General features: G+C 46.5%; 1 protein-coding gene across 2 annotated transcripts in view; it reads left to right on the forward strand.

The window, feature by feature from the left end:
* The window catches only part of LOC147688813 (ATP-binding cassette sub-family B member 5-like), a 973,135-nt gene that overhangs the window by 163,716 nt on the left and 791,439 nt on the right, over window positions 1–17,980 (forward strand). The window contains exon 1 of one of the 2 annotated variants that reach the window (XM_086941721.1): window positions 5,041–5,716. The exons of the other annotated variant lie outside the window; for it this stretch is intronic. Within the exon in view, the coding sequence (XP_086797847.1) occupies window positions 5,544–5,716 (173 nt within the window). The 5' untranslated portion in view covers window positions 5,041–5,543. Of the gene's footprint in view, window positions 1–5,040; window positions 5,717–17,980 lie in introns of those variants that run through there. 2 annotated transcript variants of the gene reach the window in all.

Genomic DNA, 17,980 nt, shown 5'->3' on the forward strand with positions numbered 1-17,980 from the left:
AACCTCTAAAGTCACTGAATTAACACCCTCGTAGACATGCTTAACTTAGAGGTGATGTGTCCCATGAACACTGCCAACATAAGGTGAGGTGTGCATGCGGCACTCACATGAACACTGCACACATAAGGTGCTATGTGTATGCGGCATTGCTGCACTTTTCGCCACAGCAGTCTCCATTTAACCTCCATCCCCTGGCTCTTGATATTTACCCTCCGTCCTCTGGCTCTGGTTATTTAACCATTGTCCTCTGTTTATTTAACCTCCATTCCCTGGCTGTGGTTATTTAACCTCCCCGTCCTCTGGTTATTTAACTATTTTTCTCTGGCTGTGGTAATTTACCATCTTTCCTCTGACTCTTTCTCAAATTTGCTTGAAAATGCACTATTTGCCCCACTCTTTTTCAAAATGTTCTCGGGTGCTTCGGGCTCGCTCGCTACGCTCACCGCAGTGTAGTACGACAATTGTTTTACGCCCTACCACTTTCAAATGTCACCAGCCGCCACTGCTGTTTAACCCGGACACTGAGCAAAAACAGGGACATTTCTTTAATTAGTAGCAAAGTGTGGGACACTGGACACTGCTCCAAAAACTGGGTCCGTCCAGGGAAAACCGGGACGTCTGGTCACCCTAACTATGTTGTGCATTTCGTTCTGACGGAGCAAGGTCTTGTGAAAAAGGAGACTTGCTCGGATGCAATCTTCTCATGTAACCGCTAACCCTGTATTAAAACTTGTTTGTGGAAATAACATGCATTTACACAACACTTGAGTATAAGACTGAAGCTTGCCTATGAGTTTTACTAACCAGTAACTTGAGAGGGATGCTAAGATGATCGCTAACTGAAATTCTTTAGTGCGCATGAATCTACTGCACCTACGTAGTGTGAAGCATCTATGCTTGAAGGGAAACTTTCTGCACTTGCGCAGTTGCTAACAAGATGGCCGCTTGAAACGGACATGCTTGCCACCTACTTGCTGAAAAACTAAGTCCAGCTATTTTGTTATGCGGGAAGAATAATATTAAGTAAATGGGATTAGAGTAGAAACAGTGAAACCATGTATTTTTGATTTAACATTCAGTGGCGGCTGGTGACATTTGAAAGTGGTAGGGCGTAAAACAATTGTCGTACTACACTGCGGTGAGCGTAGCGAGCGAGCCCGAAGCACCCGAGAACATTTTGAAAAAGAGTGGGGCAAATAGTGCATTTTCAAGCAAATTTGAGAAAGAGTCAGAGGAAAGATGGTAAATTACCACAGCCAGAGAAAAATAGTTAAATAACCAGAGGACGGGGAGGTTAAATAACCACAGCCAGGGAATGGAGGTTAAATAAACAGAGGACAATGGTTAAATAACCAGAGCCAGAGGACGGAGGGTAAATATCAAGAGCCAGGGGATGGAGGTTAAATGGAGACTGCTGTGGCGAAAAGTGCAGCAATGCCGCATACACATAGCACCTTATGTGTGCAGTGTTCATGTGAGTGCCGCATGCACACCTCACCTTATGTTGGCAGTGTTCATGGGACACATCACCTCTAAGTTAAGCATGTCTACGAGGGTGTTAATTCAGTGACTTTAGAGGTTCACACTGACAAGGGTTGTCGTTATTAATCGAGGTGGGTATCCACCCCCATCAACTAACACCCCAATTACTTGCAGGGAATATTAAACTACACTTCTGTAAAATCACTAGAATGAGCGGACATAAAAAACACATATGTTTGGTACCACTACCAACAACCACACAGCTACATGCAAAAATATTCTACAAATACTTACTCTGCAAGTTCCCTGCACAGCCTCATCTCTGCAGCTCACAGTCGGCCTCTAAGCCAACCGTTGTTCCTTGGCACTTCAGGCAACCAAGACAGTTTACTTCTCAGCTATGCAAACTGGAAATTCAGGGCAGGCTGTCAGGGACAACACAATTCTTCACAGAGTGACTTCCTGGATGACTGATCACCCATAAACAAAAATTACTACTTCCAGGTCCATTCCCGTTTCACACCTCGCCAGCTCACAGCTCTGCCACACTGTTTCGAGCTCTAATACCCCCTCTGAGGCTCACCCAAATAAGACAATGAATAAAAAGGCACATTTCAGGGATAACACATTTAGGGAGTACCCCTCACTAGTGCATTTTGTAGGCAGGTACTGTTCGGTTCTGAATACCTGCACTTCTTTAATATGAAACAGAGAGAACCCACACTTTTCAACACTGCTACAATACATTTAATGGGAGATTATATGACTTTTCAGGAGCAAACAGATACTTTGGATAGTGAGTACCAGTACTTGTCTATTTCCATTAAAGCACTAGCCCTGACCAGTGCTTGAATATTCATCCGCCCCTGCCAGCCGCCAGGAGATGCACACACCGCCTACTATCGTCAGACATGTATGCTTTCTAAAACTGAAACGGGTGCCCCAAAAATCTCACCCACCCGTGTATTCTTCCAACAACCATTTAAATCTGACCATTGTCCTGTATTAGATTTTTGTTGGCATTTTTCTGTCAGGGAACCTGTATTTTACTGAAGAAGCGTCCTCATGATTGCAGTCTGCAGCAGGCGTGCACGAAGGAGCAGAAAGAGCCGGCCACTGTCGGAATTGTGGAGTCAGAGACAAGGATGAGAAGAAGATAACGAGAGAGAGAGGCTTGAATCTGGCTGCAGTAGAAGCTGCGGAGCTGTGAAACACATCCAAGGAACGAGCCACGGGAATCACTGCTTCTTAAACACCTTGTACCGGGTACAGACATCTAATTGGCCTTTTCAGGTGGACCGCGGAGGGGCCAGGCCTGGGCGCAGGCAAGCCTTGGAAACAGGTGATCGGATGGAGTGTTGCGAGGCCAACGACTTGTGGCTGCACTTTGATTATAAAGCAACGCGGTGCCTCTCGGCTAGGACGTACCAGGGCTAGCTTTATTCAAAACAACGCCTCAGCTCTCCGGCTTCCTTCATATGTCCTCGCACCATCATTTGCTCTTTCCCCATCCGCCCACCGCACCATCACCTCCCCATCTTGATCCCATCTCCCCTGCTTCACCTCGTCGAATGAATGAATGTCGACGCTTTGATATAGCGCTTAACGAATGCCATCACCTCTAGGCGCTTGCCTCCTCCCGTCCCACCGCTCCCCACCCCTTCTGATTCTCCTCTCTTCATTCCACCTTCTACTCCGGGATCTCCCTGCACTCTACCCTCTAGTCTCGCCTCAGCAGCCCCCCGACTCATGCTCCCCTGCCTCCTCCTTTCGCCCCCGGGCGCCTCCGTAGGCCGGTGATACATGTGTTTTCCGCGCGGCCTCTGCAGTGTATGTGGAATTGCTGCACTTAAGACACTTAAGCTGACCAACCGATCAGAATCGCTGCTTGCTCAAGCCGAATTGTGGGCTCTTACCGGTGCCGATTCATGCCTGTGACCTTTTCACAGCTACTAGATCTCTGTAGTGGGTGCGAGAACTGTAGAGCCAGGCTAGGACCCCATACTTGTAGACTGTAGGACCCTGTGGGTGAACAGCCTTTAATGGCGGGCTCTAATTCGCCGGCATTACGGGGGGGGGGGTTGGAAATGGGGTCCTGAGGGGATGAAGGGGGAGGCCGGAGGGGTTTGGAAACAAACGACAACCAATATATTTTAAAATAAAATAGTATAAACTTACTTACCAATCGGTCCAGAGACTCCATCCCGATTCCCGCCTCCTCGTTTTCAAGTCCTGTCCTGCGCTGCAGCACGTCATCAGGGAGGCGGCGCGGCACGGCAGGCAGCCCTCCCTCTCCCCCACCGCGTTCTTGATTGGTGCGGCCGGCTGCCCCAGGCTACGTAATTTTCTCTCTGTATGCTGCAGCATACAGAGAGAACAGACCAGAGTTACTCGAGGGTAGGGGGAGTGGCTTGGGGGAGTGGCTTTCCCACTGTTGGTAATACTGTCTGTTTGGGCGGCCTCAGGCAGCCCATACAGTCAGTATTAAGAACAGTGGGCAAGCCACTCCCCCATGCCACTCCCCCTGCCCTCGAGTAACACTCCCACTGTAAACACGGAAGTTCTGGAAGTTCTGCTTTCTCGCCCTGCGAGAAGGCACAAACAAATGCTAGTTATCATATTATATAACTTATATAATATGACAACTAGCATTTGTTCTGCCTTCTCGCACGGTGAGAAAGCAGGGGGGGCGGCGCCCAAACGCCCCCATAGAAGAACCGCCACTGTTAAACAGATAAATGTCCTGTTTTTTGAATAGTGTCTGAATGCACCTACTTTACTTTTCACAGGTGCTGAGACAGGTCTCTATTGAGCTCTCCATTTTTGCCCTCACGGTGAAAAAAAAAATCTTGCAGCTGCCGCAGTGCCCCCCTTCACTGCCTTCGAAGAGATCTATTATAGTTCTTTCACAGTTTTCTCATTACAGAACTAAACCATTTTCAATGTTATGTACAACGAAGCCACAGTTGTTGGTTACTGCAGCAGCTAACAACAAGTGACAAAGCAGATATTCCAGGCTTGTTGTATTTGTATTGTTACTCGTTGCATTATTTATCTGGATACAATGACAGAAGCAGCACATGCTTTGGGCAGGACGCTATGCTAAGCATGTTTAATCAGTCCTTGTTATTATGTGGGTAGTGGCTTGTTTTGGGCGGTTTTTGAGAGAATGCGGAACTTGTGCTCTAAGCAGGAAATCACTACATAACTACAGAGTCTGAGTTTTCGCCTTGTGTATATTACATTCTAGGGAGTGGCGCAGTAATCGAGGAGGTTCTTACTAGAATAGTTATTTATGGGGCGGGCAACTACAACATGGACACTGACAGGCAGTGATAAAGATAGACAACGAAAGCTTAAGAAAGAAGGTTTAGAGGGAAGGTCGTCAGAAAGCCTGCATTCCTACATTTCAAAACAGATAAAAAGGGACATCTGAAGAAAAACGCTGTGGAATTAAATATCATCATTACATTTTCGTGAAGGAAGAAGAGGTTCTAATCGGGAATACGTTAAAATAACGCACCCTTTTCCTTCAGAAGGTTTTAGCAGTGTGTGACTGAACGTGCCATCCTATAGGGATATTTAGATGCAGGGATGTGGGTACTGATCTCGGTCCATGAGAAAAGATAGAATGGAAAGGTACAGAGAAATAGTGCTCGTGTGGGTTCAGACAGGAGCCCAGTAATTCGGGGGAGTTGAACATTATTTATCCATTTTGTGTGCTGTGCGTCTTGGTTAAACTGTTAAAAGGACCCTTAGTAGACATTTTTTTTTTTTTTTTGCTGGCTTTACCGAAAGACCTGCTTTCAATTCCCTGAAGTCAGTCTACTCTGTGCCCTGCACCCCCTCCACCTCCAACACAGGCGGTGTCACACTATGATGAAACTAATCTGAAACCTCCAACCATCAGGAGGCGGGGGAAGTCGCGCAAGTGCTCTGCCTCTTCTGAAACTCCTGTTAAAAGAGACACGCGCACGCTTTCATTCGCAAGGTGATGAACAGCAAGTTTCTTTATAAACAGCCGTCGCTCTGCCCTTCAGTCAACTTTCCATACCTGCCTAATGACAGTAACAGCCTTGGACTGCGGCGATGAACTAGACTGCTTCCCTCCTGATAAGTGGTCTGCCAACCCGGCACCCGCTGAAGTAGCACCGCTACTCAAGCAGCTCAGCCCAAACCAGCATAATGGGGAAGAAGAAAGTAGGGCGAAGGAGTCTCTGCTTGACAGTGGAAGGTAGGAGTCTCTGTTGGTTGGACAGTAATTATTGGAGAGGGACGTCATCCACAAAGCAAGGCAGGAGCAGTAACTACTGATGAGAGAATGATGAGCGGTGCCAATATTGTCAAAATAGGACTTTAAGACAGTTTCCATTGACGGCTTTCCATGTCTGATGTTGGCAAGAGATTTCCTTTTTTTGTACAACACTTTTTGGAGAGTTTTTTCAGGGTACACGAGAAACGTTATAAGAGCATTTAATGACAATAATCGCAACTTGACAGTCACACACAGAAATAATTTTAGTTTATTAAAAAGTTATGATACTTTTGATTCCTCACGTGAGAAGTCTGTGCAAGACACTGGTGATTAGGGAAATCTGCTGTTTAAAGTGCTAACCTGCTTTGTTAATGTATGAAAACATATAGCTTATTTCCGAATTCCAACGTGAGAATAAATCCTACTGAGTAAGACATGGCCTTTTCTATAATTGTTTGGGGTTAGCCCAGTGCATGCTGAGGGACAGACATCAGCTGTGCTTTGACCAGCAAGGGCACATGCCAAAGAACATATGTTGTGTGCCTTATTGTTAGTATATGTACATTTTAAAGATTTTAAACAGCGGCATATCATTTATTTCACTGGTGAGATGAGGACATTGGGTAATTTACTGGGTTTTCATAAGTGAGCCACGAACCCCAACTTTAGTTTGTGGGGTGTGCTCATGGGCGTCCTCAGGGGGGGCAAGGAGGTGCGCTTGCCCCCCCTGGAGCGCCATTCCTTGCCCCCCCCCCCCCCCCCCCGCGGACGCCCATGCTTAGTGTCTGTCAGTCACTGCCTTAGTTTGCTGCTCATGTTTTTATTCACTCTCAGGTGTCATTGATGGGAGATTTATATATTTATAGTGTTCTGGCATGTGGTGCTTGCATCAGGAAATACCTTTTGTTAAAGGTGTAAGTTGTACTTCCAGGTTTCAGCGGCAGTCGTCTGTCTCTGTCCTTTGTTGTTTTCATGACACTGCTGATTTCTTCGGTGGCTGCTGTTTGTTCGTGATGGGTTTAGAAGAAAGCCGGTTACGGAAGAAGAGATAGTATGGCGACTACTAGCTATGCAGGAGAATACAAATTGAGCTGGAGATAGAAAAATGAAAAAAGAAACAGAGTACTAACAGCTTTTGAAACACGTGACCAGGGGTTGTAAAAATACCAGAACAGCATCAAAGAATCGTAAGAACTTTATTGGAAGCCAAGCAAGTGACATTCCTGAGCAGAAACGCGGGGGTCTTTAACATCGCGTTAGATATTGCATCATTGCGTTATATATCTACATAAGGTACCCAGCTTATTACCCCAGTCCTGATAAGGCCTAAGATATGTCAGGCCGAAACGTGTCGACCTTGAGTGGAGAAGCCCTATAAAATATTAAAGAAATGATATAATAAGTGTGAGAGTACAAAAAAGATTGAGAGAAGGACTTAAAAAACTGTAGTCCATTGATGTACTCCCCTATGAGAACACGGGGCGATCTCTTGACAGAATGCCGTTGTTTACATATGTATAGCATCTGTCTTACTGATTAGGGTAATTTTAAGGATTTCTTTGACTATCGATTGTATAAATAACCTGTGGCTACATATTTTATTAGTTATTTGAAAGTATGTACTGTATTTCAATTGTTCTCAAGTATATATATAACAAAGAAATATGGAGAACTACAGTTTGAGTTGATGACATTTATTCAAAACAAATAAATGTGAGAAATCATTTCTGTGGAAGGATTAATTAATATTTTCCTATCCAGTTAATGTTGATTGAAGTATTGATTCCGACACATTTTTTCTTTGCATTTGCAAGTTTATATATGCCCAGATGCGGTCGGAGTATTAGGGCTATCCCCTTGTTTGTTATACAGTTTGTTCACGATGGGTCAGGTTCTTGGCTCTAGTGAAAGGCGCCCTTTGGCTGCTTCGTTGTGCTAAGAAGTGTGAGTTTCTTCATTTTACAACACCAGGCTCCCGCAAAGCTTCTGCCTCTTGCTCTGGTGTTGTTTTTGTCCTCAGGCTGCTCCCCGCCCCTTCTCACCTCTCTGAGAGCCAGTGTCCCCTTTGACCCTCTACCTGCCGCCCACACCCGCCCCCGCCTCTTCTCCCGGTTCACACCTTGGTGCTTTCACACTTAAGGTCACCTCCAGCTCGCATTTTCAGAGAGGGCCCGGGCTCCCTATCACCGACATGAGGAGAAAGACTTGGTGGGGTCCGGAAGACGGATACGGTGGGGTGTGAGAGTGAACGAAGAGGGTGGGAGAGAAAGAGAGTGAGAAGCAGTGGGGAAAGAGAGACAGAGAATTAGGGAGGAAGGAAGATGAGAGAGCAAGTGGAGGCGGAGTGGGGGGTCTGGGTGAAGGAGAGCTGCTTCAGAGAAGTGAGACCTGTGTCCTAACTCCGCCAGTGAAGACAGCGGGTCCAAAGGAGAAAGAACCAGGCCAGACAGAGTAGGTCCAGGCAGTGTGCACGGAGGCAGGCTCAGTGGGTCCGGAAGAGGGACAGGCAGGCAGAACAGCTCCAGAGAAGGGCGAGCAGAACCGGACCAGGGCGAGCAGATCCGGACCAGCAGAACCTCCTGAGCGGGGAGACTGCGCGATACACAATCAGAATCTAGTGTTCAGCTTTTGGGGTGCCAGGGGGTAACTTTAGGGTTCAGGGTGGGTGTGGGTTTTAGGGTGCCAGGGGGATAAGTTTAGGATTCAGTTTGTGTATGGGTTTTGGGGTACCAGGGGGGTAATTTTAGGGTTCAGGGTGGGTATGGGTTTTGAGGTGCAAGGGGTGAATTTTTAGGGTTCAGGGCGGGTATGGGTTTTGGGGTGCCAGGGGGGCAATTTTAGGAGTCCAGGCGGGTATGGGTTTTGGGGTGCCAAGGGGGTAATTTTAGGGTTCAGGGTGGGTATGGGTTTTGGGGTGCCAGGGGGACACTTTTAGGGGTCAGGGCAGGTATGGGTTATGGGTGCCACGGGGGTAATTTTAGGGTTCAGGGTGGGTATGAGTTTTGGGGGGAAGGGTGTCATTTTAGGGTTTAGGGTGGGTATGGGTTTTGGGGTGCTAGGGGGTAATTTTAGGGTTCAGGGTGGGTATGGGTTTTGGGGTGTCAGGGGCGTAATTTTAGGGTTCAGGGTGGGTATGAGTTTTGGGGGGCAGGGGTAATGTTAGAGCTCAGGGTGGGTATGGGTTTTGGGGTGCGAGGGAGTAATTTTAGGGACCAGGTCGGTTATGGATTTTGGGGTGCCACAAAAGAAAGAGATGGCTGTGGCACAACAACCCTATGGTGTATGAGATCATATGCAGCCTGTTTCCTGCCCCCCATGGCTCCTCCTGGGACCCAGTGTTTCTTGTGCCCCACCTGGCACACATCATGTCGGAGGATGGTGATGACGATTAACATTTTGCCCCCCTCCCCTGGAAAAATATCTGCGGACGCCCATGACACCGTGTGCTATGTAACTGATCAATAATATATAGGGAATAACATAACGTGAGGAACTATAAATGTGTGCTTCATTGATGAATTATCACTAGTCAGCCCAGTTTTGAAACATATCGTTTTGTATGCTCATATTGCATGCTCTCTCCAAAAAACACTTATATATTCTGAAAATCCTGCCTGAAAAATTGAACCTGACGTAAAATGTCCCTAAGTTGCCTCTCCTTGTTTTCTTTCGAATGCCCCTCTACTTACTCTCCATTCTTCTCTTGTCTCAGTTCTCACACTATAAATTACTCTAACTTGCATGCATGTTTGCTTTAATGTTTGCTTTAATCTCGAATATTGTTTTTTGTCTAAAATTCCCACACCTCTTTACATGTACCACAATGTCTCCTTTGAAACCACACTCCTACAACCCAGCTGTTGGGACAGAAAAGGGGAAGCCTTTTCTGTTGGGACAGAAAAGGGGAAGCCTTTTCTGTTGGGACAGAAAAGGCTTCTGTGTACAGTAGGGACCTGAAGAACCCATATGCCAGACGGGATCATCAGAACTAGACAGAGTGTGTACTGTCCCAGAGCATCGTCAGTGGAGTGAGGCTGCTGTGGAAACCACCCTCCTCGCATCTATTGTTGGATAAGGGATCAGCCCTGGGAACTTCTTTCCATCTGCCCCCTGTGGTGGGAGAGACCATAACACTTACCTGCAATAAACAACTGCAAGAAACTGCAGCTTTCTGCAGGAGCACAACTGCGTGTGAGGAGATCGGGATCCAGCAAGTACAGCCTGCTTGGGCTGTGTGCAATGAACTCACATAGACCATCTGCTCCTACTCCAATACCCACAGCGGGGGTTCGCTCGGGAACTCCGGACCCTTAGGGCCTACTGATGAGGGTAAGACTGAATTCAGGCCATTCAACCCTAGGGAAATGTACTGGCTAGATAGGGCATCAGAGATTGAACACTTTTGACTTTAGAACAGAGTCAGAGTGAACTCTTGTGACTTGGACCACAAGTGGGGCATATCCTGGATGGTGCCTCTAGTGAATGGGCAACAACCACTATCGTTCGAGCTAGGAGAAAGTTGGACAGGTAACCACCAAGGAAACACTAATGCCCCAACCTTAGGGAGATTGTGTAGTTGTTTGTGAATGTCTTATTCTTCCTTTATGCTGTTAGCAGTAGATAAAAAAAATACTTATTTTTTTTATTAAAAGTGACTGGCTGAACAATGGTTTATTGGTGTTGCTGCAGGCATTTTGAGTTGTGATTCTGTGTTCACTCCCCTGTATTCATCTTTCCCAGATGGGGCCGTGGACTGCATGGACCACGCTATTCCAGAGAGTCAAGTGCTAATGGGGGATTGGGCTCAGTTGCTCAGGATCAATAGTAGGTCGGTTCTCGTGGCATCAAGAGTAAAAGACTCCCACGGTTGGGCTCAATAATCCCTGCGTGTCCTGTAGCTCTCTAAAACTGATTTTTAAACTAGCATTACCAAATTTACTCTAATCTCTGTTAATCACACCAATCTTGTGCTTGTACTCATATAACTTCCACTTATGATGACATCTATCCCTATCAATTTAATATACCACAAAGAAACTGGAGCAAATGCATGGAATGGTCTCCTTGAGAGCACTAGACTGACCCCAGTAACCAAAAATAACAAATAACCTCTGTCCTTCACTTACCTTCAGTACCAGAGGAGCATGCTGCCTAGCATAAAGCGGTTCACAGTTTCATTAGCGGTAGTAAGTGATATATAAATGCAATTACACTACAAAATGGACAGAATAATGTAATCAATTAAGCCACAATTTTCTTGCAACGCACCCTTTAGAAACATCTGCTACTTTGTTTACAGACCCAAATACAATCTTTTAGAAATAATGGTTCAATTGTTTTTTCTTCATTATCCAATAATTAGGGATGTGTTTGTAAGACGGAAAAGCAGATTCACAAAAGCATTTATGAGTACGGGAAGCAGTACTAAAAGAGTATTCTTTTACTTACTCTTAAAAACCTTTGTGAATTGGCCCCGAATCATCCAACTCCCTTTTAGTAACAGGGCAAAGAGGACACAGTTCTTTCTATTTGTAGTAATTGTACATAATTGTTCACTGAAAATTCCCATTGTATTGCCAATTTAGATGTTTTGGGTTCAATTCACAAAGCCATGTTCAAGTTCATAAATGAGTGCTAATTTACGTACTCCAAAATTCCTTTCTGTATAGACCCTTGGAGTCGAGACTGGGCAAAGACTACTATATGTGCTGCTGCAGCAAAGCATCAGCCACAAACTGGTCAGCAGGGCAAAAGACATCCATATTAATTGCTAGTACATCTTATCATACTAAACTTTAGCTCAAGAGTTACTCTTCAATGAAATGTGGTGTGTAAGGCAAACAAATTAACAAGCAGTATCACAATGAAAAACTAAAGAACCTGAAGAGCCACAGGTTAATACCAAAGAGTAAATATATAATTACTATAAACCCCAAAATGAAGACAAATTGAAGTAAGATTTATAACTCTGAAAATGAAGTCCATATATTCAGATGAAATGAGGCCTAGTAGCAGTAAATACAAATCACTATGAAAAGTATGTATGTATGTATGTATAGGCATTTATATAGCGCACTACTTACCCGGAGGGTCCCAAGGCGCTTCGACCGCTGCGAAACCCTTCCTGGCTTCCCTGAGAGATGGTCCCTTAATGGGTATCTCCAGGGTGAGACCAGGCATCCCGGGCGTCTGGTGGGGCCGTTAGTGAAGATGAGGCAAGCTAATGCCCAGAGTTGCCGAGTGTGATCGCTGATATGATATCAGAAAAGATAGCTAATGTGCACTCTAGTAGCTACATATAGGAAGGAAGTGATCAAGAGCCTCTCTAAGATGATTTCCATGCCTATTGACCCTTCCCCATTTATAGCCCTCCTGTAGTGTAGTTCCTATATTCCCAATAGGCTCTGCACATTGGAATCATATATCCTATAGATGCGACGTAGGACTTATGTCTACTAGGTCTCTATCGAAATATATTAGACTTAATTGTGAGTGCCAGGTAGCTCAGCGGTCACTAGAAACTTTCTCGAGTTCACAAGAAGGGATTTAGTTTCTGACAACCGCATAAAAATGACAACTTTGTTTCCCCAAGATAAAACTGATCTTCAGAGTCGTGGAAACAATAGATAGATATTTTACTCAGTCATTTGTGCATGCTTCGTTTCACCAGAGTTTGCAGAGAAGTAGATAGACGGGCGTTTTCAATAAAAGGTATTTATTGAACAGTCTTCTTTCTCAAGCAGAAGAAATGAACTGCTACAATCGTAATACTGGTTGCAAAGTATAATGTGTACAGTAAAAAGAGTAGGATAAAATAATACTTTAAGAGCATTGTATGGTTCCTAGACCATAGATAAATACATACATAAATAACAGAGGCTAATAAGTACTCAACTGGTGCGTCTAAAATACGCCTACCCCGATGTACCTAACCTAAGCCTAGTACGAGGGAAGGAGTAAGTGAGGTGTAGCATAAATGTAGTATTCTTTGCCAATAATCTATCCAAGATTTCTCTAAGGGTCTAATCAGCTCCGTACCTTGGTTTAGAATGAAGAAGGTCAGGCTCAGGACTCGATTTCCCAACAACCTGCAAGGTTATCTTGGAAACACTAGAGCTGGATTTTTCGGCAAGAGAAAAGACAGCGTCTCTCTCTCAGTGCGTCTGCTGGGGGGTCGGCTTCCTTCAGCACTTGCTGTAGCTGGATGCGTCGGGCAAGTAGATAGTTGAACTGCTCCAAACCACCGTGTGTTTACTAAGGCAAATGTGGGCATATTTATACCTTGAAGGTGCTGAGTTTGACGTAAAGGTGAACATAATAACGTCATCAAAGAGTCTCAGTTCTTTGAAAACTCCATGACTTCTTGGACAAGTCAGTATTCAAGCAAGGGGAAGTCCCTAACTGCTGAAGCTGAGTTTTCCAAGAAATCGTTGTAGATTTTCGGAACTAGTGGAAGTAGCCCTGCCGTATTTGGATTGCATGAGCTATGTCTAAATATGGTTATGATTTCTATGCCTATATAAGGATATGGTGATATATACCTATATAGGGACATGAATTGGGAAAATTACAGTAGGGTCCTAAAATGCTATACAACACTCCTAAGCAATTAGCACAACTAATTGCAGATTTGCCACCATCGCACTTCTTTTGGCCAATCGGCCAAGCTGGAGATTGCCCTTCTATGGGGCAGTTGTATTCGTCCCACTGTTAAGCCCTGGCTCTGCAGTATGACCTACTGCGACCTGACGAGTCAAGTGTATTCCTCCCTACTACCTCTTACAGCCCGCCCTAAAGATATTTGGCACCCTCTTAGACTGTATCTCCTCCTATTGACAGCAGGCTCTCCCGCTCCAACCTTTCAAGCGGCTCCTAGTGAGCCCCCCTCGGACAGCTCCGGCCAGGACACTGACATGTGATGTTTCATGCTTTGCCCCATCGGACTCTTATTTTATCATTTGCCTCCTCAACGGTTGTCTGCTGTTTTCCTTAGCCTTACTATCCCTTATTGGTATGTATTTTATACATGCAACAGGTCTTGCAATGTCTTGGTATACAATGTGCTATCTTGTTGCTAATGTCATCTTTTTCTGTACCGTTAATCTTAAAATCTTAAAATAAAGGTTTAAAAGAAATAAAGAAAAGATTGCTAATGGGCTTTCTGCCGGACATAAGGCCTAGGAGAGGTTTATTTATAAGTGAACTCAGACAGATACAGAGAGTGACAAAGGCCATCAGATTTTACCTCCAACTTATTTTTAGGTCTGGCCTAAAGGGGCCCTTTGCTGTTCACCAGCCTCATAGGTTGTTCTAGAAATCCACTGGAAAAATGTATATATATGCACAAACTTACTGAAGGGGTGTGCGTTCTGGTATCAGATGGGGCAACAGCAGCTGGATGAGGGTCCAGGAAACTCGCATTCCCCCCACAGTGACATCAAGGAATGAGAGGGGAAAAGCTGTAGGCCCCACCCATTGTGGATCAAGTACTTACGTTAGAGTGTCTGTAGTCGCGAATTCGGAGTGCTGAGATCGGGACATCCCTCTTTGCCTGCCAGAGTGTCTCCACCCATCAGAGTCAGACATTTTGTATTTGTAAGTGGACACTTGCAACAAAAGTGATAGAGGCATTCGATGAAGGCAATTACGCCAAAACGCATAATGCCGGAATAAAGCGAGTGTTCCTTTAAACCCATGTTGGACTTTGATGTTTGGTGCGGCCACAAGCACTTGGAGCACCCATCCTCAAGCAGTTCGGCTGCAACAGTGGCACAGTGTGGTCTCCTAAAGCTCTTGGGAGCCGGCGAACTGCCGCATCCCGTAACTTTACCATGCCGATATTAATTGGATTGTGACTGCACAAAAATGCACAAGCTTACTGAAGGGGTGTTCGTTGTGGTATCAGACGGGGAAACAGCAGCTGGAGGAGGGTCCAGGAAACTCGAATTTACTCTACAGCGACAGGTACGAGAGGAAAAGCAGCATGCGCCGCCCATTGTGGATCCAGTACTTACGGTAGAGTGCCGGCAGTACACAAAACCGTAGTGCCGAGATCGGGACATCCCTCCTAGCCTGCCAGATGTCTCCACCAATCTCAGAGAGACATTCTGTATTTGAAAGTGGACACTTGCAACACGAGTGATAGAGGCATTTGATAAAGGTTATTACGCCGAAACGCGTCATGCCGGAATCAAGTGAGAGTTCCTGCAAACCCGTGTGGACTCAATCTTTTCAGATGGGGAAAGATTCTGTGTAGAATAAGCAGATTTTCCCTAGATATCCTCAAGCACTGCTTGGCGTTAGTCGCCTCTAATTCACTCGGTAATTATCAAATAAAGAGGCGGGCGCTGGTAACTGGAAAGCAAGGAACGGATTTATTTTCTCCAGAGGAAAGCACGTCAGATTAGACAGGCAGAATGTCGTCTTGAGGTGCTCTAACTGCATCTCTGTGGCCTGGCCTTATATACACAATCTTGACTCTTTATTGCAGTGTAATACATTCCTGACATCACTTTGATGTGTGTTAAACATTTCTGGAATCCCCGCTTTAGGCTTGTTCCCACACATAGTCAAACAGTAAATGTTCCCCACCCCAATCTCAACAGGTGATGGATATCGCGCAGCTGGACTTTCTGGCAGGAGCTGAAATATGCGCAATCAGTCGGATCTCATGGGGTCGCGGCATTGATTAATTCTGTTTCCTTTGATGGGAGGCGAGATCCTCCTGTATGGGGGCAATAAACTGTATCCGCAGGGGTTGGTTATAGCCTGGGATCAGATCGAACAACCAGGTGCAGGGGAAGAGGTTATCAAAGGGGCCTGTTCATGTGCGAGGGATGAAAGGGCATGTGGGTTTGGCACAGGAAGTGGCTCCGGGGCAGGGTCACGCTGAGAAAGCTTTATGACTCTAGCATGTGTGCTTGGGGGTTGCCAGCACGCGGGGGATGATAGCGAGGTCAGGGAGACGTGTAGGTGATTCGAAATTTACGAAATGGACACGGTATCTTAAAATGGCTGCTGCTTACGCGTTGTAGAGGTCTAAGTCGAACAAGATGGCGCCGATAATGTTTACATCGTAATCTAGTTTTTAACATCTGAACTTTGATATATATATATTTTTATTATCTACTGGCGGTCGCCAGTAGGTAGTTATAGTTAGGACCTAGTTACCATCTGAAAATCGCAACATTCTATTCCCAATAACTTTGGCGCCGATTGACGAATCTTCGCAAAATGTTCAAAACTTATGACCCTCTCCGGTCTGCTCCTATCTTGAAAGGTTTGGGTGATTCGTCAAGGGGGGGCCGAGAAAAAAGGGGGCTCACAAAACATATTTTCCCCATGCAATTTCCCATAGAAACTTTAGACAAGGCTACAGACCGAACTGCTGAACGGAATTACACCAAATTTGGCATAAAGGTAGCCCTTGGTTCAGAAAGAGACCTTTTTGTTAAATGGTGTATAAGCATTTAGTAGTTTCTGAGAAAATCAAAATAAAAAAATGTATATATCTAGAGGCGCGCAGGATCAGCCCACCCTCCATATCACGAGCTGCATGCTAATTGGCTGTCAACACTCCAAACCAGGAAATGTTGGCAGCCTTCTTGTGCCTCCGTAGAACCGAAGCTCAAGAAAAGAGAAAAACAAACGTGCAAAACACGAAAAGGGGGCAGGGTAGAAACACCCTGATCCCCTAGGACTGCTCAAGGGGTCCCACAATGACCCCCAATGCCCAAACAAAAATATATATTTTTTAAATCGCGGGATGCGCAGAGGATCCGCGGATCCGGCCGCGAAAAAAAACCTGCGGCTCCTGCGTTTCGTTAATATTTAGCCCACGGGTGGGCCAAGTCCCGGGGGCAATCTTTATATTGTAATGGGGGGCCCAAAGGGGCCCCCCCTAGCCCCAGAGACAGCCACCCCCGGGGCTTTTAAAAAATATATGCGGGGGGCTCACAGTCCCCCCAGCGCTGGGGACCGCCACCCCCAGGGCTTGTGAAATAAATGGGTGGAGGGGCTCAAAGGCCCCCCCAAGCCCCGGGGACCACCACCCTAGGGGTTTTTCTAAAATATTTGCGGGGGCTCACAGACCCCTGGCAGCCCCTGGGACCGCCACCCCTCAGGGCTTGTATTTTTGTCAAATAAACCTGTGGGGGGCTTGAACCCTCCCACACGCCCAAGGGACTGACACCTCCCGAGGTCTCTAAAAATTAAAATCGAGGGGTCCGTGCGGACCACCACCCTTCGGGTCTTTGTAAATGGTGGGAGGGGGCCGCGCGGCCCCCCTTCCTGGAGCCCTTGATGGTCCTGGGGACCGCCACCCTCCAGGGCCAGCTCCTGGAGTGTCCCGGGGTTCCCACCCCCTGGACACTGCAGTTTCCTATGGCAGGGCGGGAGCCACGCGGCTCCCGCCCTGCCATAGCAAACTCTGCTTTGGTTTTTGCTCTCTCTTTCAAAAACCAAAGCAGATTGCTTTTCCACGCATGGAGCTCCATCTTAGCAGCTTCCCATGTGGAAAAGCAATGCCGGCTCCCGCCGGAGGTGGCGAGCCGGCGGTACATGGGGGGATTGGGGACCCCCCCCACTGTCCCCAACGGAGAGGGCCAGCCCCGGGGGATGTGGTCCCCGGGGCTATTAGTGGCCTGGGAGGGGGGCCATTCGGCCCCCCTCCTCAAAAAAAACAAAGGCCGGCCCCGGGGGATAGGGTCCCCGGGCCATAAATGGTCTGAGGAGGGGGGCAATGCAGCCCCCCCCCCAAAAAAAAATAAAAGAAATAAAAATGGGCAGGGTGCTTAATGGAGGTTCCTGGTGGGCTAGTTGCACCCCAACTACCCTCAAGATTTAAGGGGATTTAATCCCCCAACTTTTTGCACAGTGGTAAAGGGAGTGGGCGGGCCTGAGGTGACATGTGTGTAAACACGCTCTGTGGTGCGTTTTAAGTTGGGGAATTAATTCCTCTTCAATCTTGAGTTCCCCTGGGGACCAACTAGCCCACTAGGTACCTCAAGTAAGCGCCACATAGATGTGTTGCAGAGTGTTGTAAAAAGGGGCATGGCCTTTGAACACCTCTCTGCAACACAGCTCCTTGGCGCATACTGGAGGTACCTGGTGGACTAGTTGGCCCTCAGGGACCCTCAGGATTGAAGAGTAATCAATTCCCCAACTTAAAACGTGCCACAGGGTGTGTATGCCGACATGTCACCTCAGGCCTTGCCCCCTTCCTTCACCATTGTGCAAACGCGT

The sequence above is a fragment of the Lissotriton vulgaris genome, chromosome 10 (genome assembly GCF_964263255.1).
Source record: "Lissotriton vulgaris chromosome 10, aLisVul1.2, whole genome shotgun sequence".
Classification (NCBI taxonomy): Eukaryota; Metazoa; Chordata; class Amphibia; order Caudata; family Salamandridae; genus Lissotriton; species Lissotriton vulgaris.